This window comes from Xenia sp. Carnegie-2017, unplaced genomic scaffold, assembly GCF_021976095.1.
Source record: "Xenia sp. Carnegie-2017 unplaced genomic scaffold, XeniaSp_v1 HiC_scaffold_23, whole genome shotgun sequence".
NCBI lineage: Eukaryota > Metazoa > Cnidaria > Anthozoa > Malacalcyonacea > Xeniidae > Xenia > Xenia sp. Carnegie-2017.
This window is the reverse complement of record NW_025813486.1, coordinates 7,105,102-7,132,971: the sequence shown is the minus strand read 5'-3', so window position 1 is coordinate 7,132,971 and position 27,870 is coordinate 7,105,102. Positions and strand designations below refer to the sequence as shown.

Below are 27,870 nucleotides of genomic sequence, written 5' to 3'. Positions count from 1 at the left end.
TCTTCACATGATTGGCATATGCTTGTTCAAGTGCCGAAAATCATATGACATTTAATATATCATTCGTTCATTCGCTTACATCATTCATTCATACGCTCTTTGTGGGAGCGTTGTCGGTGTGTATGAAAATACAAATGAGAGCAGCAAGGATTGCGTTTGTTTTTTTAAAGGCTTCTCTCAACGATCTTTTACAGTCAGTTAAATGATCTCGTGTCATTACAAAGTGGTCGACTGAACAAACGAGGATATAAACATTATGTAAACGACGTCAAAATATAAACAATATATAAACCACTTGCCCTGAAGGTAAGAAATGTTTTTATCTTCAGTTATGCTTACTTTGCTTGAATTATACAATGATTACAATCTCAAATTCGATAGAGTTGGAATAGCATCAGTATTACCACTGCAAAAAAGTATTTTACACTTCATATAAAGTAAACATTTATTCTAAACGTTTCCTTCTAGTCTTACATACTACCACATATTCTACTGATTATGAGATATGTAATATATAACACTCGTTGAAATGCTTAGAATAAAATGCTGTTTACTTTATACGGAGTGTCAATATTTGTGCTTTACCAAAATATCAGACTATCTGGGCTTTTTTATGAGTCTATTCTCTGAAACACGATAAACTTCACGAACGATTATTCATGAATACGAGCATGGCTTATATAGTATAAAATACGCAATGGTTAGGGATCCCATCCGACATCGGATCTTTATTTTTCATGGTTATACTTCCGACAATCCTTCATGTACAATCTTGTAAAAATTACAATTTGTAGAGCTTATGAAGACGAATGCCGAAATCATGTCAAATGTGAGGGCTAACCGAGTTTGAATTACGGCCAGCCATGTCATTTATACAATCTGTCAAATGAGATAGATATATTTTCTTTCTTATAATGGTTTAATTTTTCATCTTTTTACAAACCAAAGCAACAACAGCGTTCTCACGTGTGCTATTCAGGGAAATTTATGGGGATATGTAATATTACGCATAATTTATTCAAATGAGAGATGCGTGGGTAATGTTTCATTTTATTATTATATTTATATCCTTGATTTAAAAAAAGCGTTTTTCTTACAACGATTCACTCGTGCCTGATAAACTATCAAAATATTTTTGTTTGAGTATGTTTTCTTTGAAAAACAGATTTCACCAGTGTCAACAATGCCTGGAATCAAGATCAGCGATGCAGATCGTGAAAATATGGATTCAAAATTTATATGTAGTTATTGTCATTACCTCCTTGTTAATCCTTTACAGACTTCGTGTGGACACTTGTTTTGTAAATCTTGTATCGACATCTTGCTTGGGTTAGATAAACTTAAATTCTTAAGTTAAATTTTCTCCAAATCATCTTTGAAATGATATGAGCATTAAAGATGGTACTTGTCATATTTACAATTTCAATGATGCTCTGATTGCAATATCCTATCACTTATCTCAATGTTGTATAATATATCTGAATGTTGTATCCTGTTTGGGCTCTATGGGAACATTTATTGAACATAATTCCTAAAGAAATGCTGTTAGAATATTGAAATAAATAGAGATTCCCATATATGTATCTCTTTGTTATATCTCATATCTCAATGTTGTATCACATATGTCAATGTAAGATAATATTAATCCTGACACAGTTTATATGCACATGAAAAACATGTGACCTGGAAGAGATTTGAACTCGCACCTTCAGGATACTAGGTATAGCTATGTTATTCTCTGATGTTGGCTTTGGAATAAATATCCCAATGTTGTAACACATATTTCAATGTTGTACCACATTTCCCAATGTTGTAACACATATCTCAATGTTGTATCACAAATCTCAATGTAAGATAATTTTTAACTCAAGAGGTTTTAGCAAATCTTGTACCAAATGAAATAAAAACCAGCTAAGGAGAAAGTTTGCCACATTAAGGATTTTTATCCTAAATTTTTTCCTATTTTATTATACATAACTGCAATTTCAATTTCTATGCAAAATTCTTGATATCATGTTAGTTTAAGTAGTGCCTCAAAATTGTTATTTGGGTTTTTTGACGTGATAGTTAGAAAGTAGAAACAGTTGCCTAATCTTGCTCAAAATAACAACTGATTTTAAAGAGAGGTAAATTTGTCAGACATGCATGAATGAATTTTGCTCCCTTTTCCTCTAGGCACCAACTGTGGAACAGGTTACCACATTGTTTGAAATTCACCATTTTTTAACAGCTTTTATATTCCTTTCATTTGTAGTGGTCCTAATCCAAAATGTCCTGAAGATCAGGAAAAATTGAGCAAGAATGAGGTAGGTGGAAATATTTCAAAGTTTTAACAGTTCAATCTACTAGGTGGCTGAAATTCCCCATTTTTCCTGTTGCTTGTAAATATATACAGTAATAAAAATTTGTCTTCTTGTCTTAGCTATGTTGCATTCATATTGTATTTACCAAAAGTGACCAATGGCTTCCAGACATATTGAGAGGTATATTATTTTGTCAATTGCCATGAAATTTTGATCTGCCCACAGTTGACGTGTACTATATCCTCCTTGCACCAACTGACATACAAATGATTCTGCTGGTAGGACACCAGGATATTCACATGAAAGTTTCCATAAGAAAGCGTTGATAACCTATAACAATCAGGCACATTTACCATTTCAACATTTGTCTCTGATGCATGATAATCATATGTAAGCTGTAGAGTGTTTAATCACTTGACTTACTGTATCACTAAGCCATCCAGGTGCCACAGCGTCCGTTGTGCGCAATGTCTTAATCTATTAAATGGTTTAAATGTATCAACAACGGTAGTCTTGCGTTGGAGTTGCCATAAAATAAACTTTCGTACAAAAAACAAACTATATGTATTTTGTCGATGCGATTTTCCAGTAATTGAGCGCTTTTTGACACACTTTCACCTAGGAAATACATATTTATGAAAGCGATTTAATATACAAGGTATAAATAATGCCTTGCAAACGTGCTATAGGAAATAAATGCCCCTTATATATATTTGAATTATTAAAGTGACAGTTGCACTGTGTTACGTATTTGTGTCATATTATGCGTACAATTTCTGATTACTTTTAATTTTTTCAAAGTTCTAGCTGATGTAATTTAGTCTTTGAACTGCAAAATCAGTATCATAAATACTTAAGACATTGCGCACAACAGACACCAAATTAACTGAAACATACAAATGAATGTATTATGCGAATAAAATACCTTTTCAACATTTAAATCCATCAAATTGTTGCCCCAGAGTCCAGACAAATACAAGCAAATGTGAATGCAAATATCATTGTATTATTGAAGAAATTGTGCTATTTCTCGTTTGTGACAAGTATATAGTCGTATCTCACTCGTATGTACTCGTATGTACTCGTATGTACTCACATGTACTCGTATGTCAGTCGTATGTACTCGTATGTCAGTCGTATGTACTCGTATGTACTCGTGTGGTGTTTTAGTCACGATTGAAGGAAGCTCGTTTTAAATTCGTGATGAAATTTAATTTTTGCAGTCGATACCATATTGTATTTTGTTGTAGGTTGTTAGAGATATTTTGTCTAGCACATAAGCAGGTCCTTGCTCTTCTAGTCAACACACTTTTGGAGCTGAAAGTGCAACCTCTTTGGAAGACAGTGATACTGATGTTGAATTTGTTGATGATGTCTTGCAAGTTCAAACAATTGCAGTACAAGCAGAAGTACAGGTATTGAATTTATTCCAATAATTTATTCAAAAGACTTTTTACACTAGTAGATTGTAAGATCTAAAGATTATATCTTTTTTTGTAAGTTCAGAATGGGTTTTGCCAAATTGAAGAAGAATACTGCAGGCAATGTGTTCAATACAAAGAAAACACGAGGCAATTGAAGCGAACGATAGAAAGCAAGAATGCTATTATCCAACAACTTACTGAAGGTAAATTGTTTCATTACATTCAATTTGGTTTCTTCAAGAACATATATTCTTGTGGTGTCTCTATGTCATTTAAATAGATACATGGCTGCAGGGCAATTCCACAACATAGACAAAACATAAGAGAAAACTCTTATTATAGTTCTTTGTGAAAAACATATCAATAGTTATAGATAATGACCTTAAGTGCATAGAAATTTAAGCTTGGGCTTAAAAAAATCAATTCTGAGAATTTTGTAGGCATGATAATTGGTGGCCTCAACTCAATAATTATGCGGTCACAATATGGACGACATTTAGGGATAAAAATTTTGAGTGTTAAATGTTACTGAGAAGGTTGATTTCAACAACAATCAATTGAATAAGTCTTAAGATGTGATAGGATATGTTTAAATCTAGGTTACCACGTATATGTAACATAATAACACTCATCCATTGAGGTGCCTGTAATATGTAACGTCAGTCACAAAATGAATATAATTTTTATCTTCTTTAGAAAATTACTTAATAGAATTTCTAAAAGACACTTTGCATTATAAATTTATACTCTTACAAGCAATAAAAGCTAAGAAGATAAAAAAAATATAGTTCTGTCTCCAATATGACAAGTGTTAAAACTTGTAACGTCAGTCACATGTAACGTCAGTCACACCATAGAAAAGCTTTAAATCACGCAAATCATGATAAAATTTAGTACATATGAATTAGATAAAGTCCATGCATATTCAGTTCATAACTGCTGACCAAAACGCTAAGTAAAATTGTATTTGTGTTTGTTTTTGCGTTATGTTTAATCATCGATATAGTAGGTCTATAGACCACTATGATTTCTCAGATTTCAACTACCTCAATATTGAATGATGAAACAGTGTTTATCATGTAAAAAAATGTTTAAAGTGTGAGTGAGGTAGACTGATCATGCTTTTGGTGACCATTGTAATTTATGATTTGACAATGACAGTTTTGTAACGTCAGTCACGTAACATCAGTCACATTGTTTTTCATTGCTGCACCCCCCTTGTCTTAGAAAGTGAGTTTCTGTATATAAATTTATTATATTAATAGATGTTATGAATTTGATAAACAATGATTGAAAACTTAATCTTTTTACGTTTCCAGACAAAATTTGATTAAATTTGGGTGCTAAAAGGTCTTGTCCATTTTATGTAACATCAGTCACAGCCACTTTAATGCCGAAGACAGTAGCAAAACTTAAATTTAGTTTAGTTTGATGTAGACAACAGATACAGGGTATAGTAAGTAAAATTTCATATAAAAATGGAAGGGTGAAATATTATAACAAAGAATTAATAAAGGTTTTTCGCATCAACAAATCCTTCAAATGTAACGTCAGTCACGTGGAATTGCCCTGCAATTGAATTACTTAAATACAGACCTGCCAACCCCAAGGACTACAAAACCTTGAGATTAATGCAGAAAAACCGGGAGATCTGGCAAAAAAACTGGAGATTTCTATTCTTGTATACGACATATTTTTAGATTGATTTATTAGGCAAATGGCAATGATTACCTCAAGTGTTATGGACAAAAATTTTAACTGGCAGCCCTTTTGTGTTAAATAATTATACGAAAAAACGAAAATGAATGTCATGCCCAGTTCCCGGTGCACCGCGGCTACAATACGTTATGTTTTGAATGCTATTCATCGAGTATTTCTTTCCATGCGATGAATAAAAATGCCAACAAACTTATAAAAGCCTAAGCTTTAAAAAAACCGGGAGATTTAGTATCTTTGTCGGGAGGTCGGGAAAAATGCAGCAAAAGCGGGAGTCTCCCGGCGAAACCGGGAGAATTGGCAGGTCTGTAAATATGAGTATTGTAACACCTGTGTATATCATGATTTCATAGAAAAAAAGAAATTACGTAAACTGGTTGGAACAGTAGTAAAATGTGTCAAGGTGGACAATCAGAATGAGGAAGAAAAGCAGGATGGTAGTGATGATGATAACATGGATATGGATATTGACATTGGTAGTGAGATGGAAAATGAAGGTGAAGTTTGATTTCAATGCTAATAGCTGAAATTATATACCACAAATTTTATTAACATATAAATATGGTCCATAGGTTGTGACAACTATGACATTGAAACAGATTCTTCCCAAAGTGAAGAGCTAGAATCTGAAGATGAAACAAACCAGTCAAAAAAGTATGATTGTGCTGTACATATGCATTATTTAGTCTTCCAGTGTTATCAATCATTTTATTTGTGTCTCTCAACAGACAAAATATAATATATACATGTATTGTTCTAACAATCAAGGTGAACAAAGAAGAAAGCAACCTCAGGAAATAACTAAAGTTTATTGTTACCTTGCCACAGCTGTTTAACCTGTTTAAAGTATGCCCATCATGTGGTACTGATAACCCAATAGTTGAACTATCAAAAGATGGTACTATGGCTGAAACAAGCACGTCATGTGGCAACCCTAGTTGTAAAAATGGAGTGCACAACTGGAAGTTACAATCATTCCTGCCAGGTTCCCGTATTCTAATGAGAAACTTTCTCCTCTCATTTGCCATTTTATTGTCTGGAGCTTCTGCTAGCAAAGTACTTTGAGTATTCACACACATGGGTCTTCAAGGCATATCTTTGACCACATTCTTCAAACATCAAAGGGTAAATGGGTTGTTTTGATTTTCCTGATTCTCAAGGTTTGAAGTTATGCTTTTTTATTTTCATTTAATATTTCTTTGTCAGGAATTGCTTTTCCCAATGGTCAGGATCCATTGGAGGAAATAGAAGCTGGCCATGTTGGAAACAATGAAGAAGCAGAATAAAACAGTGGTCATTGCAGGAGATGGCAGACATGACAGCATGGGCCATTTTGCAAAATATTGTGCTTACACAATATTTTGTTGCTCTGTGCCCATGATTCTCCATTTTGAACTAATTCAAGTATGTCTTATTGACCTACTTTGTATGACACATTGAGGGTGGCTATATTTACCCCACCCCCTACTTTTTATGACACATTGAGGGTGGCTATATTTACCCCACCCTCCTGCTTATTATGGCTAATGTATGATGGTGGGATTTTGTTCGAGAGGTTTTTGTAATGGGAAGTATGCCTTCTCATATTTCCAACCTATATATTTTAGACACAAATTGTCTAGAGGCAATAGTCTCTGCTACATTTTGAGAGATGCAGTGTAAAGCTAACTCAGGAAGGCAGGGATACAACTTTGTTAACTTTAACTTAGGACACATGTAAATATTTTTCTGTTTAAATCACAATTATTATTTTAGAGAAACGAGGCGGGAAGTAGTCCAGCCATGGAATACATTTGTTTTCAAAGATGTATGGATTACATGCTGAACTGTAAACTCGATATTTCTACCATGGTGACAGACTGCCACAAATCAATACAGAAGCACATGCGTGAGAATCTGAATCAAATAACACATTATTTTGACCTATGGCACATTAAGAAAAGTTAGTACAGTTATTGCATAAAAGATGTAGGTTGTGTTCTGTTTCGTCATTGTGGCTAAGCTAGTTAGATAGAACTTTCCTTTGTTGATCATCCGACGCAAATCTATGCACTAAAATGTTGTTTTTATTTTCTTTTAACAGATAGAAGCACCAAGAAATAATGTGAGAAAATTATCGAGTGGTTTGTAAGTATTGTATTCAAATGATACCAAGAAAAGATATCGAACATCATGAAAGTACAACTTGTGATGAAGTGCCGACGAAATGTGAATTTCAAGCCATTGGATGCAACCATGATAAAGTAAGAATGTTTGAACTGATTTATAATTTTATGTCAGCAGTAGTAGATGCGTAGTAGCTCCCACCGACAATCTTGCATTTGTTCTTTGCATAAAAAGATTTTACGTCAAAAACCCTTGAGATGATAGTATGGTATAAAAATGCTTAGAAGTTTTAAAATTTAAAACAAACAAAGTTAATAACGTTGACTTTGTAGTTCAATGCATCTGCATCAGGTTTACATGAAGTACACATTTATATATTCACCCATTTACAAATTTATAAATTCAGAACATATGATTATTAAGATACACTTGATGGTTTACCCAAGCTAAGGAGCTAGAGCTTTCCCGATAAGCAAGTTGCAGTAAATATAATTCAATCTGAAGTATCAACGTACTTTGTACTCCTTACTTTACACGTATATGGAGACTGGGGGGACTGGGAAAGGCTTAGACGTGGCAAAAAAAAATTTCTCGTTTACTTTTTATATAAATAAAATATAAGTTAAGTAACGAGATTTATTATGATACATAATGTCTTAGTCATACATAAAGATTGAAATGAAATTACCAGTAAATAGCATCAAATATTTTGTTAAAAGAATGTGCTGGCTGTATCTTTTTCTCACTTCACAGACTTTAAAACGAAAGGAGATCAGACAACATATGAATGACACTCCAATTAATCACGTGAGCCTCTTGTTACGATATGTTATGGCATTTGTTATACTGCTTGGTAACTTCGTAGTATGTCCAGATGTTAGATGGCAAAATTACAGTTCTGGAATAAAGAATTGAGTGTCTCGAGGGTCGTGGTAGTAGCAATAGTTATAACACCCAGTTGTCCCAAGAGGTTTCCTTGTTGCGTGAAAGAATTTCAACTCTTGAGCGACAAGCGAGAGACGATTCTTCCATTATACAACGGTTTCGTAAGCGTTTAGATCAAATAGACGAATCAATAGTGAGAAACATGGTGAACATTACGAACCTTGAAGCGCAACGTGAAGAGCGCGCACTGGGATCAAATCAGGTAAAACACAGCCACAATGGTACGTTACTTTGGAAAATAGACAACTTCTATAAGAAGAGACAGGACGCCATTAATGGTGTTAAGAATGCCTGGTACAGTCCACCATTCTACAGTTTTCAATATGGTTACAAGATGTGTGCTAAGATCTATATGAATGGTGATGTTTTTGGAAAGGAAACACATTTATCTTTGTTCTTTGTTATCATGAAAGGTAAAGCTATTTTAACAGTTTCTACTTAAGCTGCCTCAAAATTTTTAAGTGGATTTTTACAGGTATAAAATAGGCTGTCCAAGATGATGGCAAAAATTGCGTTATAATTGAGATCATGTAATTTGACTGCTCCAGAGGCATAATATCTAAGAGTACAAAATACGTCACGTGACTCGCTGTGCTTTTTGGAATAGATAGGATTACAAGTTACATGTCTCGTTGGAACAAGTTGTTGAATAATGTTGAACATGGTATGAAGAATATAAAGCCAAATATTTTTATTTTCAATTCACAGAAAAGCAGACTAAAGCTTACAATTGTTTGTTTGTGTGATGTGATACTATTTAGTTTTTTTGATCATGTACGAAAATAAATGACGATAGAAGAGAAAGATATGCCTTGGGATTTATTAAGACTTATATTATTATAAAAATTTATATTGTGTATGATATTATTTCTAGGTGATTACGATGCTCTACAAACATGGCCATTTCGAAAGAAGATCACAATGATGTTTATAGCTCAAGGAAATGGTAATCACATGATTGATGCTTTTCATTCAGATCCTCGAAGTTCCTTATTTCAGCGACCATGGTCTGATTTGAATCTATTTGGATTGCCAGTTCTAATTTGGCCGATAGAGAGTTTAAGCAATCTTCCGTTCATTAAGTATGATACAATGTTCATTAAGTTAGTTGTTGAATGAACAAAAAATCTAAATACACTCGCTCCTGCTTCTCTTTCTTAGACACTGAAACTATCTCAATTCTTTATCAATCTTAAATTAGCTTTCTACTTAGGCAAATGCAGCCCAAGCTAAACATGTTGCAAACAACTTTCCTAGCTCTTTCACGTAATTTTCAGTTGTCTATACAAAACGCTATTTTTTGTAAAGCACTCAAATTGTTTACATAAGTTTTTTTTTTTTGTTTTCTTCTGGCCAGCATATCCACAGTAAAGGAATATACAACAGTAGGGCCACTTCGCTGTGCAATTGGCTGCTGTATATTTAATTAGTTTACTGGCTGCCATTTGCCATATCGTCAATCCTATTGGTCACAAAATGCAATTTACTGGCTGCCAATTGCATGTTTTAATCCAGAAGAAACAATTATTTTAAGAACTTAGCATGGCAAAACAAGCACTCAAATCAATACCAGCTTCCCAAACTATTGAGATTGCTATATCACTGTTGGGCACAATCATTATGACTCTAGGATGCTTTGACACTTCTCACATTTCATTTGCAATAAATATTTGATGAACCCACAAATTTTTTGGAAGATACATCAACACATTCTGTATCATCTATTTCTGGTACATCAAAATCTATAAAAAATAACATTAACAAGTCAAAATATTGTAATTACTAATTGACAAACTTTACAAATAAACGAGCATAGAGAAAAACATACTGAGGAACAGGAAAGTAACCATGCCAAAGGTTTTAGTCCAACTATATAATTTTTACATTGAACATGAAAATACCCTTGTTTTTGATGGTAAACAGTTTACAGTTTAACTTGCCAGATGCAAAGTCTTGTACACACTTACATATGTAAATTGTTATAATTTAACTTGTCAAAGAAAAAATATGTACAACATCAGATTGACATGTATTTTGCAGGTGATGACAGCAATATGATACTGGCAGCTATTCAAGTTAACTTGAAAGAACTTTCTTTTTCAAAATATAAGTCTTTTGGACAAACTTGAAGCTTATTTGTTTCTTACAATCAATATTCATTCAAGGTTACCTTAACTTGTGGACTGTTCCTGTCAGTAGGGTGTAGCTAACTAAGCTAAATCATATCACTCATATGTGCATGCAAATGTTAGTTTAGTATAGTAATTTCTATCTGTAAAATAGTGTACTAGAGTTGATGTTTGCTCATTAAGATGCATTTATGACCAAAAAGGGAATAGATAAGCGCTCTTGTTTATCTTTTCAAAAAGCAAGCAAAAGTATAGGTCTCCTAAAAGCTAACATAGCCTTCAATATATAAATTAGCCACTGGATTGGCCTATGTATTTCAGTATTTGTAATTTTATAACTTAAGTATAATGTGTAAAATTACTTACCAATATCATTGTTTTCTTTCATTTCAGCAATAATGCGAACCACGCAACTTAATATTAAAGTTTAAATTGAATTAAAAAAAAATTCAATGAGAAGAGCATACACTTTACACTAAACGATTGAAGATATCCAAAACTTCGCGGGATAGTAGATTGTGGTAAATGATAGGTTGCGTGGTTGCGACCAGGCAGGCAAGTCACCAGGCCTGTTGAATGGACGTTTCAAATTGACTTATAGAGTCAATTTGAAGGTGTTTTCACAATTAGCGTATTGAGTTAATTTAACGAAGAGACTGGGTTTGATTGATTATAAATGGTGTGATAGCAACAAATGTTACACACCCCTTTCCTCCCTCAACCAAAAGTTTTGCGTTATATGTAATTTTTGTACAAACAGGAAAGTTCGAATACAAAATATAACTTCAATGAGCCATTTCCCGTTTCCGGAGAATAGGAGATTCAATTTTGACACGGTTAAGGCACGTGAAAAAAACATGCACTTTTATGACGAGTTTCACGTGCATTCACGACTTGATGTGATTGGGCGCACTTAGGGGCGGATCCAATTGATTGCACCTACTTAGTCTTTGACAGCCCCACAGAGAGCTCCTTTATATTTGTATGTTTATACAATAAACCGCAGAAGTTAACCTCAGCATTTAATGAAAGGTTAAACTGTATCAATTATTAATAGCATGAAAAAAGTCTACACGCGACCGACTTACCATGCCGCGTCTTTAAATGTACGAAGTAAACAAGGACTTTGAAATCTCATTAATATCGATATCTACTCCGCCTGTTGTTTTGTGAGAGGGTAAGCGTGTTTATATTGCTTGTCGCTGCGTTCATACTATTTGTTGTTCGTTTATAAGGCGATATTTTTACCAATGTTTGTATCGATTAGTTCTGTGAATGAAAGGATTAGGATTTAGCTCATTATAATCATGTTGGTTTTATCATTATCACGTTTGTATTGTTTATCTAAGCTGAGTTTAATGATTCTTTTGAGGCCTTGATTAACTATTTATTTGTTGTGGTAAAGCATGGCAATGTGTAAATTGTAATTACGTACAAACAAGTACATCGGTATTTATCTCAGCTATATTGTGATTAGCACCATTATCTTATCGAATTAGTTGAATTGAGCGTGCATCGAAGTAAATTCTTTGTGTTCGTTCAAGCGAAAAATAATGCGTGGAATTATTTTCTAAAAATGTAAACGATAATTTTGTCAAAAAATTTGCATAGTACGAGTAAAAGTTGCCGTCAGCTTCGCTACTGTAACACAAACAATGAATTTCAGCGTCTAGACAAGAAAGCTGTTAATTGTTTAAAATCACAGGACAGATTGAGAATATACACAAAACAGTTGATTACCATATCAATTGCTATAGTTAGTACACACAATCAAGGAAGTTATCACGCAACCTTTAAGAACTTAGCAAACTCACTTGAGGTATATAATGTTATGTTAGGACAGACACATATCATTGCTGCTGTGTCTTGAAATGTGTACCGTGTATACGAAATAAATGGACTTTTGAAACCAACTCAGCCGGTTGTTGTGTTTTGTGAGAGTTTATTTCTTGCCGCTGCTTTCATATTGTTTATGTAGCGTTTGAAAAGCGACATTGTTAATGTTTGTATAGATTTTTACAGTGCATGAAAGCATGCGGGTATAGCTCATTATCACTGTTGACTTGAAAATTGAAACATTTACATTTTTATTTATGCTGTGTTTTTATAGTTCTTTGTGGCTTTTGATTATAGTTCTTTGTTATGGGAAAACATGCCCACGTGTGACTTATATTAAAATACAAAATTTACATGTAAAATCTTTGTATCATCACCGCTATATTGCTATTATTACTATAATTTGATTATTAAACCCTATTAATTAAACATAGTATGATGTATTAAGTACAATACAAGATTATAATAGGGATAATATGTTACAATGATAATACATATTATAGTATAAAACAAATTTCCGAAAAAAACAAGACATCTTGAGATTGCAAAATATGAATCAAAACAAGACGAGAAGTGAACTGTAAATATTCGACTCCGAAAAATTAGCAGTTCACTTCTCGTCTTGTTCTGAATCATATTTTGTGCTCTCAAGATGTCTTGTTTTTTTCGGAATTTGTTTTATACTGTATTTTTTTTAAATTGTTGGCTGGTCATGGTTTTTAATACATACTAATTTGAGTAAACTATTTAACATACAACAATTCATTGATATTTTAAACACTCTGTACAAATTTTCCCATTGTTCCTTCCCTTTTCTACAATGGCGGCAAGAGAAGATATCATAAAGATATGTACTTAAGGCCGAATTATGCCGCTCGCGACAATTGTATTTATAATGAGTGCTAAGTGCAAACACGTGTTTCTGGTTTAGCACATAATATCAGGTTAATATCACAATATCATCAACTTGTCAAATATTTGCCGAGCTTTAAACCACAGAATGGATACATAATTGTGTATCTATTCTGTGTTTAAACCGTCAAAAAATTTCTCTGACAAAAACAGGTTCACTTCCAACAAATATAATCATATTGATAAAACGATGAAAATACGACGCATTTTTAGGGGATTCAAAAATTATCAACTTTTGTCAGGCAACTAATTGTGACAGTAACGCTCCCTCACGCAGACCGCAGTCCAAAAGAACATCAACAAATTTTTTGTGTTTATTAACTCCTCCAGCAATGATTATAATCTAATAGCACTGAGGCGTAAAAAAAATATCCCCCGCGACTACAGTTCGTTTGTAAACATTACTCTCGAAACTACGGTAAATTGATGGAGTTACGAGTTGATCGAATACTGACATAATAAGGAAATTCGTTTGAACACAAGGTGTTTAAAAAACACTAGTTCTTTTAGTAACTAATTTGCGTAATTTAAATGAAAATTAATCGATCTTCTTCCAGTTGTGCAAATTCTCAACTATAATTATTCATTTATCTCTAAAGTGTGAAGAGATTTACCCACATCCAAGATGCCAGGAATCAAAATACATGATGAAGATCGAGAAAAAATTCACTCAAGGTATTTTTGTGGTTACTGTAATCTTCTCGTGGTCAACCCAATCCAAACCTCCTCTTGTGGACACTTGTTTTGTCAAGCTTGTTTTGACATCCTGCTCGGGTAAGACATTTTATTGTTTAAGTTTACAACCTTTTTATATATTAATCCTAACACGGTTTATTTTATATGCACATGCAAAACATGTGACTTGGACGAGATTTGAACTTGCACTCTCGGGATAGTAGTCCGCCGCTCTACCCGTTGAGCTACCAAGCTCATAGGGATTGGAGACGAGTCAAATCTTTTTTGTGACTGCTTATTTGCACTTATCACAGAAACATTATTGTTGCTTATCCTAATGCCGAGTGACATATCTCGATCAATGCTTTATCACGTATCCCAATGTGGTCTCCTATATTCCGATATCGTAGGATAAATTTCAAAGTCGTCTCATATATTCAATGTTTTGCCAACATCAGTCAACTCATATCATACACCTCATGTTAATTATGTGCGCCTCGATTGAATTTTCAACAAAACGCAAACAGGAAGTACTCCTTGTTTAAAGTGTCACATAGGTGTCAAACTGGAATGTAACTTCGTCTCTAGCCGTTCAACATGTTCATCAATTATATACCCAGTGCATTTAATAGTTCGTGCGCCCCTGTGAGAGTTGCAAAAACAAAATTGAACTGTTTACTACATGAAAACGACCTGCTCTTACTTTCTCAATCGAACTCTGAATTACAAAACTGTCTCAAAACACTCAACACACTACTCTACACCAACGAGTGGAATACATTGGCGGTCAAAAAACCTGATCACGCATAGAAAGCACCAAACTAGGCGTATCAATATAAAAGCAAAAAATTTCAGCGCTTACGTAATTTACCAGTTGATACTTGATACTGATGGTCGCGTTACAACAATACAACTTTAATGATAGCTAGGGTTTGCAACCCTAAATGAAATCGGAAATGAGCAACATCTTTTATTGTCCTGCACAATTACAAAATTGATGGACACTTGGGAAAAAATGGTGGAGAGCCTAAAAAGAATATATAGATCTTTCTAAGTTTTTACTAAAGGGGCTCTGTTCACATACTCAGTGTTAATGCTGGAGAGTCAAATATCAAACTAACAAGGAAATTCTGCTTTTGTATATGTTTACCATTCGATGATGTATATAACGTTGAAATGGTTTGTGAAAGGAATCAATCGCCAACCAAAAACATGAAACTCTAGTATTACAGATAAAAATATAAATTAACTCTATACATGTTTGTAAATGTCAAGCGTCCAGGCTGGTATAGTCCTGAGAAGGACTGTTTTTGTTGTTGACTGACGTTTCGACAACCTTAGCGGTAATCCTCCTCAGAGTCAAATGAGGAGTAAACATCAGGCTAGCCGTATTTGTTATCTGGTTCTTACGTCATTGTATTGCGTGTACAGGAATTGTGTATTGTCATTGTGAATTAGTGTGAAGTGTAATGTTTTTAGTTGATCGTTTGTTTGTAGTGTGAATAAGTCGTTTGTAAGGTGCCGGTAATTGCTGTTATCTGTTCAGGGGGGTTTGTTCCAAGTTGGTATACCAACTTTCTAATGTAAGCCGTTGTCTATTGTCAGTACTGTAAGTAATGCATTTTTCCGTGTCCTAGTCAATGTTGTGCTTTGTGATTCGGTGATGTTCGGCAATGTGATTAGTTTTGTCTTGTTTCTTAGTAGCTCGTTTGTGTTCAGTAAGTCTTATGTTTAAGTTCCTGCCAGTTTACCCGATAAAGGAGGCGTGGCAGTCGAAGTAGTTTATTTTGTAAACTGAACCTTGTCGTTCGTTGGGTTTTTCTTTGTCCTTTATGTTCGTTAGTACTTGTCGTAACATTGTGATTGGTTTATGTGCGACACGTATGTTGTATGGTCGTAAGATACGCGAGATAGTCTCAGACGTACCTTTGATGTAAGGTATCGTTGATGTTGTCACTGAGTTGTTCGTTTCGTTGGGTTCGTTGGGTTTGTAAGTGTTGCGTTTGATAAAGTCAGAGTTGCAGTTGTTTTTGTCAAAAACACGTTCGAGATAGTTGTTTTCGTTTTGTAGAGCGTCCGGTGAATCACATATGATTTGTGCACGTCTTGTTAATGTTCTGATTGTGGTGGCTTTGTGTGATGTTCGGTTGTAAGATGATTGGTCTAGTAGTCGGTCAGTATGTGTTGGCTTGCGATAAACTGTTGTTCGTAGTTTTTGATTGTCATGTTTTAGCAAACAGTCGAGAAAAGGAAGAGTTCCGTTTTCTTCGACATCTTTGGTAAATTGTATGTGGCTGTTCTGTTTATTGATGTGAGTGTGAAAGTCATCAATCTCGTTTACATGTAGTGCTGTGATTGTGTCATCTACGTAGCGAAACCAAAAAGGTAGTGCAAGTTTGTAAGTCGTGAGCGCCCGTTCCTCTATAGATTGCATTACAATTTCAGCAACTACAACAGAAACGGGTGAGCCCATTGCTGTTCCATGTAATTGTTTGTAGTGTGTACCTTTGTACTGGAAGTAAGTCGAGGTGAGGCAGAGCTTCAGTAGCCCTATAATGCCTTCTGTCGGTAATGGCAGTACGTCCGTGGTGTTGGTAATGAGGGTTTTTGTACAAGTAAGTGCCAGATTAAGTGGAATACTGGTGAACAGTGATTTTACATCAAAAGACACTAGTATGTAGTCGTCCGGTATTTGTATAGTGCACAGTTTTTTAATGAAAGTTTCAGTGGATTGTAGCTTGTGTTTTGATTTGTTTGTAAGTGGTTGCAGCATGTCCGTCAAGTACTTTGAAAGTTCGTAAGCTGGCGAACCAGAGAATTATACTATTGGTTGCATGGGAATTTGTGGTTTGTGGACTTTTGGTAGTCCGTATAGTCTGGGTGGTCGTGGTACTGAACATCTGAGTCGATAGTAAATGCGTTGTCTGTCGTTAACAAGGGTGTCCATTTTGTTAAAGTAATCATTCCTGTCCATGACCACAGTCACGCGTCTTTTTTTTCTGCTGGTAAAATGACGATGTTGTTGTCGTGTTTTAGTCGTTTGAGTGCTCGTTGTTCGTCTTTTGTCAAGTTGTTCTCAGGTATAAAGGACGATTGTAAAGTGGAGGCAACCCTGCTTCTGATCTCGTCTTTGGTTGTCTCTGACAAGTCTCTGGGTGAGGAATATTTTTTATCCCGCTCATTAGATGAAACTAAAACGCAACTACTATCTTACGGACTAAAACATTCCATAACACCTAGACGAATCCCGACTGACACGATAGTATCAAGTGTCGAGGCTGTCCTAGCGTATCAAAGAGACTTGTCAGAGACATTCAAAGACGAGATCAGAAGCAGGATAGCCTCCACTTTACAATCATCCTCTATACGTGACAGCAACTTGACAAAGAACGAACAACAAGCACTCAAACGACTAAAACACGACAACAACATCGTCATTTTACCAGCAGAAAAAAAAGACGCGTGACTGTGGTCATGGACAGGAATGATTACTTTAACAAAATGGACACCCTTGTAACGACAGACGACGTATTTACTATCGACTCAGATGTTCAGTACCACGAACACCCAAACTATACGGACTACCAAAACTTCACAAAGCACAAATACCCATGCGACCAATTGTATCATTCTCTGGTTCGCCTACTTACAAAATCTCAAAGTACTTGACTGACATACTGCAACCACTTACAAACAAATCAAAACACAAGCTACAATCCACTGAAACTTTCATTAAAAAACTGTGCACTATACAAACACCGGACAACTATATACTAGTGTCTTTTGATGTGAAATCACTGTTCACCAGTATTCCACTTAATCTGGCACTTACTTGTACAAAAACCCTCATTACCTACACCACGGACGTACTGCCATTACCGACAGAAGGCATTATGGGGCTACTGAAGCTCTGCCTCACCTCGACTTATTTCCAGTACAAAGGTACACACTACAAACAATTACATGGAACAGCAATGGGCTCACCCGTTTCTGTTGTAGTTGCTGAAATTGTAATGCAATCTATAGAGGAACGGGCGCTCACGACTTACAAACTTGCACTACCTTTTTGGTTTCGCTACGTAGATGGCACAATCACAGCACTACATGCAGACGAGATTAATGACTTTCACACTCACATCAACAAACAGAACAGCCACATACAATTTACAAAAGATGTCGAAGAGAGCGGAACTCTTCCTTTTCTCGACTGTTTGGTAAAACATGACAATCAAAAACTACGAACAACAGTTTATCGCAAGCCAACACATACTGACCGACTACTAGACCAATCATCTTACAACCGAACATCACACAAAGCCACCACAATCAGAACATTAACAAGACGTGCACAAATCATATGTGATTCACCGGACGCTCTACACAACGAAAACAACTATCTCAAACGTGTTTTTGACAAAAACAACTATAACTCTGACTTTATCAAACGCAACACTTACAAACCCAACGAAACGAACAACTCAGTGACAACAGCAACGATACCTTACATCAAAGGTACGTCTGAGACTATCTCGCGTATCTTACGACCATACAACATACGTGTCGCACATAAACCAATCACAACGTTACGACAAGTACTAACGAACATAAAGGACAAAGAACAACCCAACGAACGACAAGGTGCAGTTTACAAAATAAAGTGCTCCGACTGCCACGCCTCCTTTATCGGGGAAACTGGCAGGAACTTAAACATAAAACTTACTGAACGCAAACGAGCTACTAAGAAACAAGACCAAACTAATCACATTGCCGAACATCACCGAATCACAAAGCACAACATTTACTGGGACTCGGCAAAATGCATTACTTACAGTACTGACTATAGACAACGCCTTACATTAGAAAGTTGGTTTACCAACTTGGAACAAACCTCCCTGAACAGATCACAGCAATTACCGGCACCTTACAAACGACTTATTCACACTACAAACTAACGATCAACTAAAAAGATTACACTTCACACTAATTCAAAATGACAATACACAATTGACACCCACACATTACAACTAAAAACATCACACCTAAATCACACATCACAACTAAAAATAAAAATATTTCACTTCACACCACTTCACAATGACAATACACATTTCCTGTACACGCAATACAATGACGTAAGAACCGGATAACAAATACGGCTAAACTGACGTTTACTCCTCATTTGACTCTGAGGAGGATTATCGCTAAGGTTGTCAAAACGTCAGTCAACAACAACAAAAACAGTTCTTCTCAGGACTATACCAACCTGGACGATCGACATTTACAAACATGTAACGATACTCCCGGGCTCAAACCATTTACTAAATTAACTCTATGTCATGTACTTTGAGTTGTGCTGTCATTGTAATTATTCACATACTTATACCAATTATAAGAGCCTGTTGATGATTTGCAATAGAAGGATGTATTATTCTACGCGACACTGAAAATTTTAAAGCTTAAAATTTCTGTTCATTATTTTGGCGAAGTTCAAGCAGCTAACTCAAAATCATCCTTTGAGATCTCTTCACCTACCCACAATTTTTTTTGTTTTCGTTTGATAAATGCTTTCGTATTTGCTCAATGTGTAGAGGTCCTGATCCAAAATGTCCTGAAGATCAAGAAAAATTAAGCAAGAAAAACGTATGTGAAAATATTCTATAGTTTTGACGCGGGAAATTTTATTTCGTCTGTATCAATTATTGCTTCGGAAGGCTCTACACGAAGAACTTCACTTGTCTTTATTACGACAAAACCCAGTCTATACATCACTGTATCTACTAATGTAAAACTTACTTTTTGAATCGTTGACTTTCTATGAAACCTATGTAGGCTTTCCCGGACAATTTCATAAAACGTGAGTTGAAAAGTATTCGTTTACATTGTCCCTCTGAAAAATGCAAATGGTTTGGTGCCTATGAAGAATTGGAGGTGAGTTGGGCAGAGAAATTTATCAAAAAAGTGTGGCATTTTCACTTATAAAGTTTTTTTTTCTCAGGGTCATTCTCAAGTTTGTGAGCATGCGCTCACCAGCTGTATACATAAACAATGTAACATTCAGTTACCTCGCTCTCTTCTTGATGAACATTTGAAGAATGAATGTGAATATCGAAATGTGAAATGTGAATATTGTGGTAAAGATGTCCCGTATGCTTCACTTATGGTACGAAAAATATTTGTCCATTGATCAAGGGAACACAGCGAGATGAGATAAATAGTCTGTGTTTTAATGTGTATCTTATTATACATCTGTATACTGATGTTCTTACTTGGCAAAAAGAATCAACTCCTTTTTAACGCCTTTTAAGAAATTAGATTGAACTTTATATCCACCAAACAGTCGTTACCTTGTATTATTTTTTTTGCCATGTAGGATCACAAAGAAAATGTGTGTGAAAATGCATTCGTCACTTGTAAATATTGCAATCAAATGATACCCAGGAAGGATATTGAGCACCATGAAAGTACAATTTGTGATGAAGTGCCCACTGACTGTGAATTTCAAGCTATTGGATGCAGACATGACAAAGTAAGAATGCTTGAACTATTTTACAATTTCATGTCTGCAACGATGAAACGTATCTGCAAAATTCTTTAACCAAAAACTAAATTTTATTGAAAGTTCCAAAGAATATAACATTAACATTTCATGGAATTGATATGGTTTTTCACAAATCATTTATACTTGCTCAGGTATTAAAAAAGCGGTTTCTCTTGAACCCTTGCCCTCTTCCGTTTTTCGAGGTTGAATTTTCTGTTTGTTTTTTTTTGGTTGTCCAGTTGAAAGATGTAATTTTTCGTTTATTCTCCAACTATTTTGATGATTAAACGTTTTGAGGGAAAAGGATTAATAAGGGTACATGACATCGTTACCATGTTTAGATTGAAATATCTGGCAGCGAATTATTTTGTTATAAGAATATCTTTTCACTGTTGTTTTTGTTTTTCTTGTACAGACTTTAGAACGAAGGGAGATCCGACAACATATGAACGACAACGTAATTGATCATATGAGCCTCTTACTACGATATGTACAACGTCCACAGTTTACCACTGCTGCTCAAAACTTGGGTGACCGAATCACAGCTGTTCGTTCTAATCCCTCAGAAAAATTTGTGATGCTAGCAGGAAAACTTACCGGCCTGGAAAGGAGGATTGAGAGTCAGGAAAGGAGGATTGAGAGTCAGGAAAGGAGGATTGAGAGTCAGGAAATGAGGATTGAGAGTCAGGAAATGAGGATTGAGAGTCAGGAAAGGAGTATTGAGAGTCGGGAAAGGAGGATTGAGAGTCAGGAAAGGAGGATTGAGAGTCAGGAAAGGAGGATTGAGAGTCAGGAAAGGAGTATTGAAAGTCAGGAAAGGATGATTGAGAGTCAGGAAAGGAGGATTGAGAGTCAGGAAAGGAGTATTGATAGTCTGGAAAGGAGGATTGAGAATCTTGAGAATCGTGGTGAGGAAAATCGAATAGCTTCCCTTGAGCGTCAGGCTACTGCTATTTCCACAATTTCACAAAGGATGTGGGAGAGTTTGGATGAGAGGGGTGACTTGCCGGAAGAACCGCATAATGCTCGCGAACTTTGATCTTATGATCCAAACTCATCTACATAACTTTTTACTGTTTTGCTGTTGTGTCTGCTTGAAGTGCCCTTCTAGACCAAGATTATTTCAGATCAGTGGACGATCTGGAATAATCTCGACGGATAAGCGGAGTGGCCGGACCGATAAGGGTGTCTAATTGCTCTCGTGTAATTGGTTCGTTTAAGGTTTTATCTTACTGTGTGATCGGTTTGACCGATTTCGACTGATAGCTAACTGAGGTAACATTGTCATGCTTACTGTCTGAGTTAGTGCTGCCAGATCGTGAACACATTTCACAGATTTGTGAACTTTTCTAAATATTACGAATTTTTGTATTTTCATCATTTTCATAAAGAATGTATAAAGTAAATGGTTTGAACCCGGGAGTATCGTTACATATTTGTAAATGTAGATCGTCCAGGCTGGTATAGTCCTGAGAAGGACTGTTTTTGTTGTTGTTGACTGACGTTTCGACAACCTTAGCGGTAGTCATCTTCAAAGTCAAATTAAAAAAATGTAAAGAATGTATAGATAAATCATAGTTCAATGAAAAATCTTCATAGCTCGACAGTTCTTTCAAAACAACGACGATTTTAGGATTATCCAATGTTTTCCGAAAACTTCCGAGGGTTTTCAATATTTCCGTGGTTTTCCGAAAGTGTCCGAGTTAATCCGTTCACTTCCGATCTTATAAATTAGATGTAATATGAACTTTTTGCCATTTTGTGAACTTTTGACGCAAGCGAGCGTGAATTTTTAAAATTTCATTTGGCAACACTGGTTTGAATTGTATGTTTGATCGTTTCATAGTAATTTGCTAAAGCATGATAGAAACTATAATCAGCGTCACCGCAGAAATTTGGGAAAATCTTTTACATATTCATATATTGACATGAATGATGCTGTCCAGATTGCGATTTTTTCAAGAGGGTTAAAAATTTATGAATGAATTGTAAATGTTTGGGCAAAGACGCGAGAAACATTTCAGTCATTGATGTTCAAAAGCAAGCCATCATTTTGTTAGAGATTTCTCAGCAGAAATTTACATCCAAAATCGTAAGTAAAGGACAAGTGAAATGTATGCATGAATGTAAAATATCAAAGTCAATTTATGCGAGTGTGTGATGCGATTTATGTCAATATGGCGTTTGGTAAGCAGATTGATGCTTCTAAAATTGTTGTTGCCGAAGGACTTTTAGCTATGATTTCTTTAGTGCTTGGGGAATCTTGGCCGTTATATGGCCAAGTATTTCAATGGAAAAAATCTGTAGCTATAAGGCGCCATGTTATTATATACCTTATTATAAACAAATGTTTTGGGCTTTTCAGTTTATGACCATTGATCATTCAATCATTGGACAATTATACTACACATTGTTTAAGATTTGAGAAAACTAGCATTGATTATATGAGAAGCTGTTTACTATAACCTGTGATTTTGACTCTTTTCTGATCCATGAAGCTTTTTATTTTGACAATTTGACTGGGATAGTATTAAACCTGAGCTATTTCACATACTTGAAATGTTGTTCCATGTCACATATTGTCCCCTTTACTAGCTGAACACCTCATGTAGAGATGTCAAGGTGTGTTGATCTACGGCTCATATTAGGTTGTTTGCCATAAATTCCTAAGGGCCCATTGATGTATGAAAAACAAGTAAAGGTGTGTTCCTAGGTATGCAGATAAGCCTTGAAATTTGGCAAAACAGCCAAGTATTTTTCATGATCACTAGGTAATTTTTCTGATGATCATTATAATTTTTAAACTAAATTATTGTGGTTTTACATTTTAACTAGTTTTGATTGTATAATAAGATATTTATCATAGCCAGTAAGCTTGACACATGAACCAATTTTAACATTTATGTAATTGCATGATTAAAGATATGCTGGTTACATTCTGTTTTTATTAGCAAGTACAATGCTACTGGTAATTGCTATATAGCAAAACTTGCATGGACTTACATAAGATAATAGTCTACTGAAAGGCTTCATAAACTTTAATTGCAAAATTTCTTCTCTGATACTTATTGTTTAATCTTTGGCAGAAAAAAATTTTGAATTTTTTCTCAAAAGGTGAATTTCCTGCCACTGTAAGTGGAAATGGGTTAAGGGTTCAATAAACTTGCATTGTTTGAAGTCTGAGCTTTTTTACATTCATGGACTGACCCTTGTTGTATCTCACTTCTAACTTTAATCATTTCGTAGAGGTGTGAATGGGGGTTACTAGGGGGGCTTATGCCTGACAATTTGGTAGAAATTTTTAAAGACTATCTCTGTTTTGAAATAGCATTATTGTAAAGTAAATTTTATGCTCCTAAGCATGCTAATGAGCCTTAACAGTTGGCAAAACATTCAAGTATTGTTCACTTCACAGTTTTTTTTTTGAAAAAAACAATGTCCACATAAAGCATTTTGTATTGCTGTAAAATGCTGAAAACGGCATTCCCAAGGCTTTGAAATTCAAAATTTCTCACTCTTCCTAGCGTTGGCTACTCGTTGTACGAATTTTCCTGTAAAGTATTAATACACAAATGAATTGAGAAAAAAGCAATTATGATTTGTGTTCTGTGGAGCACACTTCAAAAATATTTCCCACTAGGCTACCTATGCTATAAGTAACAGAATTTAACATAAAAGCCCATCATGACACAATGACATCCAAAAATGTCTTATCGAAATCAAAGCACCTCATGTCCCCCCATAAAATAATTCTTGATCCATCCCTGTCTAGAAGTGAATGCACTGAATTTATCCCCAGTTTTCACATTTCACATTTTGTGTATTTTTTTAAGGTGCAAAGAAAGATTGATTCCTTCTGTGTTCTAACTCAATCACTGAACTTGTAAGATACAGGGCCAGAACTCAAGTGGGTAAGTTACCTTTTCTATTCTATGCATACTGTTTAGTCAAGTTAATCTTGCAATAGAATGGATAAAACATCACCCAGATTGTAAAAAATTGAATGCATGATTAGGCACCATACCACTATCATACATAAGTCTACATACGTAAAATATGCTGGCATTGGCTAGATTTGTGAGCAACAAAAATTTATTCATGACCATGGTATCAGGGTGTCTGTACAGAGAACATGTTCATTTGAAATGTGTGTGTCCATCCATTATAGGAAAAACACCTGCACTTTTAGCTTCTTGCTTTAAAGTTAATGATGTTTGAATGCCATGTATTTACAGGCATCATGGTGAAAACAATTACATAATTTATTTGTTTCGTGTGTTCATTCTTAAAATGGACATTAATGCCACAGAATATTTACATACAGGTCATTTCTAGTGATTTTTGTAATTTGCATTTGTCAAGGGCAATTTTCTTTGCTGAGTGTCAATGAATCATGTATGGTGTTAACATAAAAGTCACTCAAAGTTAAATTGAGATAATTGAATGTAACTATAGCAGAAGATAGTCAGTATTAACCAGTCAACCAACAATCAAACAAACCATGACTTTCCATTTAAACTGTGACCAAAGGTAGGGGGTGGGTGGCTATGGAGGTTGCAGCCTCCAAAATGATTAAGATGGAGGTGCCAAGACCCCCCTCCCATTATTCAATTACCTTACTTGTATTAAAATTCGCGCAGTACTAGAATTCGCGCAGCGCTGAGTGCGCGAATTTTAGTACTGCGCGAAATATAATCCGCGCGAAAAGCTTTGTAGTGTAATATGAGACATTCATTGTTGGTTATGCAAATCAGTTGTTTTATTAACGCATATACATATTGACATATGTTTTTAGTTGTCCTGGTAACATTAAAAATCAAAAATGTCTTCATTTTCATCCTGTACAATTTCAGTCGGGATATTCTCAGGTTCTACGTAGTATTCCGTCACGAATGCCTGCATTTTGCTGTATATCCTAAAACTTGCATTGTTCTGCATGACTGTTAGGGTAATAGGAATCTCCAAGCCTCCTTGTGGTTATGGGGATCGACGAAATTTGATGTCACACACAAATGCTTCTATATTGCCCCCATATTCAAAAAAGCACTTGCAAAATCGGGAAATCTCTCGAGGCAAATGTCCGACCAGTGACAATGGTTGGTTGTGTTGTCAATTACAACATTGCTATTTCCATAGCGAAGGGGATAGTACTGAGGTATTTCTTAATAAAGAAAGCTCAATATAAATGCGTTAATTATTAATAGTTCTTTTGAACAAACCAAAAAGAACGAGCACATAAAACTACTTGCGCGAATTTAAAGCTGCGCGAATAATTGTCAACAAAGTGCGCGAAATTAAATCGCGCGAATTTAAAGCTGAGCGAAAATGAGTACGACTCGAATTTTAATACAAGTAAGGTATTCATTGTTACAAAGAGGTTTTCAATTTTTTTTTCTGAAATAAGTTCCTGTTCGATAATGGAAAACAATTGACTTATAAATGGCCTCTCATACTGTCTGTCTCTCTCATACAGACTGACCTAATGAAGCTGAAACTTTGCTTAATAGTCTGAATGCCAAGCGCCTGCTACGACGTTTCTTGTATTTTGCTACACCGCTCTATACAAAACGTCTTCCGCTGTCACAGACAGTGACAGTAAAAGCTCTTATTGTTGGTACAATAGCGTTAAGAAAGTGGAAAAAGCAAAAAAAAATCAAGGCATTTAAACATATTTTAAAATCCTGATCACGTAAGGTGCATTTGCCCAAACGTCTTTTTTATTTTTCCATAAACTGCAGGTGGTTTTCTCTTTTCTTCGGTATTTAAAGAAACGTGGTGTTTGTGTTTATTTTTTGGTATGCTAGTTACGTGTTTTAAACTTTTTTTATTTGAAAACAGATTTTGACTTTGTTAACGATGCCTGGAATCAAGATCCGTGATGAAGATCAAGAAAAAATCCTAGCGAAGTATATTTGTACTTACTGTCATCACCTTCTCATAAATCCAATGCAGACCTCGTGTGGACATTTGTTTTGTAAATCTTGTATGGACATATTCTTGGGTAACGTCATTTTTTATGTAACAAATCATTTATAAAAAGTTATAGTAGTTGTCATACATGCTCTTTCAATAGACGCCTTGATTATGCATCCCAATATCGTATCACATTTCCCAAAGTATTCCTGCGTATCATTTTGTTCAATTAAGTCGGGAGTTTTAGCAAGAGTACGACTACGACTACGAGTACGAAATTTGACCGTGTAAGGGAATGGCACGAGGAAGGTTGTTGTCGTTATCGCTTCGTCAAAATTTTGCTTTAGGTGTAAACAACAGAACGAGCCTTTTTATGGTGTAAAACACCGACGTTTGCGAATCAGCTACCGCTCTATTTGTCATTAATGATATCAATGAATCGGTAATACTGGTTTTGCGAGAATATAGGACTCTTTAGACTGAAAAATCTTCACTATTTTAAGTTTTAAGTACGATATTTTTGTACTATTTTATTGTTTGTTTACCTTTCACTTTCCGTACGAAATACATGAAAGTTTTGCAGGTCATATTTTCCTTTTTAATGTACATCTGCGCTCAAAAAGGGTTCTAAATTAAAGCCTGGATGCTCGAAAATAGTACTGTAAACTAATTTCTTACAGAATGAAGAAATATACCTACTTTCTTTGCTTAAAAAGACATCGTAGTCGCGACTACAAATTTTTTACAAAACATCGTACTCAGATTGATGACGGCTACGTGTTTTTGTTGTCGCAACAATGTTTTCGCGCCAAAATGACGTAAATCATGCTCGTAGTCGTACTCGTAGGCTCTGCTAAAGCTCCCTATTAGATCTCTTGATACGACTTTGGTTAAAAACTGTTGCGTAGGAGACTAGGGAGAGCTCATCATACTCATATTTTTACAATCCTAAATAACAGCTGCTTTCCTAGGAACGTAATTTATCAGAACATTCATGTACAAATACTGACCACCACCACCCCTATTTAACTGTCGAACTGGTTACGCCATCCACTCTTCAAAATTGATCATTCTTGTTAGTAGTTTTTGTTTTTTTCAATCTGTAGAAATCCTGATCCAAAATGTCCTGAAGATAAAGAAAATTTGACCAAGGAAAACGTAGGTGAAAATATTGCAAAGATTTGACAGAAAATTCAATTACAGTCTTGTTGCTATCGATCATTAGCGTAGCCATCCCGCAAGTTTAGTCCTGCTTTGTAAATTTTAGTACATAATATTTTCCATATTACAGGGTTGTCAGTTAATGAGCAAAGAAAAATTAGCATAGCACGACTAAATAAGCATGTTGGCTTAACAACTATAATTATAATTAT

The 27,870-nt window shown here is 35.1% G+C and overlaps 3 protein-coding genes and 3 long non-coding RNA genes across 7 annotated transcripts in view; 4 read left to right on the top strand and 2 right to left on the bottom strand.

Moving 5' to 3' along the window:
* Positions 1-27,870, top strand: part of LOC124449663 (serine/threonine-protein kinase/endoribonuclease IRE1-like) — a 91,346-nt gene that overhangs the window by 36,699 nt on the left and 26,777 nt on the right. The gene's annotated exons all lie outside the window — the stretch shown is intronic.
* Positions 83-21,990, top strand: LOC124449673 (TNF receptor-associated factor 6-like). Of its 2 annotated transcripts, XR_006949480.1 has the most exons (9): positions 83-306; positions 1,166-1,329; positions 2,255-2,306; positions 2,423-2,483; positions 3,554-3,718; positions 3,805-3,930; positions 5,797-5,940; positions 6,016-6,097; positions 6,172-6,216. XR_006949480.1 is itself a non-coding variant. In XM_047000626.1 (7 exons), the coding sequence occupies exons 2-7, from the start codon at positions 13,997-13,999 to the stop codon at positions 21,621-21,623; spliced, it is 1,245 nt and encodes a 414-aa protein (XP_046856582.1). In that variant the 5' UTR covers positions 11,574-11,800; positions 13,971-13,996; the 3' UTR covers positions 21,624-21,990. The 2 variants fall into 2 exon arrangements, 1 of the variants encoding a protein (XP_046856582.1); XM_047000626.1 differs by lacking the exons at positions 83-306; positions 1,166-1,329; positions 2,255-2,306; ... (4 more) ...; positions 6,016-6,097; positions 6,172-6,216 and adding exons at positions 11,574-11,800; positions 13,971-14,145; positions 19,635-19,686; ... (2 more) ...; positions 20,417-20,572; positions 21,000-21,990.
* Positions 8,053-12,777, bottom strand: LOC124449735. The gene is made up of 3 exons (XR_006949554.1): positions 12,707-12,777; positions 12,063-12,080; positions 8,053-8,063 (listed from the first exon to the last, which is right to left on the bottom strand). It is a non-coding gene; the product is annotated as an uncharacterized LOC124449735 (long non-coding RNA).
* On the top strand, positions 8,244-9,648 carry LOC124449689 (TNF receptor-associated factor 3-like). Its single transcript, XM_047000654.1, has 2 exons — positions 8,244-8,907; positions 9,369-9,648. Exons 1-2 carry the CDS (start codon positions 8,637-8,639, stop codon positions 9,611-9,613), a joined length of 516 nt encoding a protein of 171 aa, XP_046856610.1. The 5' UTR covers positions 8,244-8,636; the 3' UTR covers positions 9,614-9,648.
* Positions 9,295-11,886, bottom strand: LOC124449750. Its single transcript, XR_006949569.1, has 3 exons — positions 11,712-11,886; positions 10,990-11,036; positions 9,295-10,236 (listed from the first exon to the last, which is right to left on the bottom strand). It is a non-coding gene; the product is annotated as an uncharacterized LOC124449750 (long non-coding RNA).
* Positions 22,656-27,799, top strand: LOC124449725. Its single transcript, XR_006949545.1, has 4 exons — positions 22,656-22,676; positions 24,418-24,495; positions 26,423-26,585; positions 27,604-27,799. It is a non-coding gene; the product is annotated as an uncharacterized LOC124449725 (long non-coding RNA).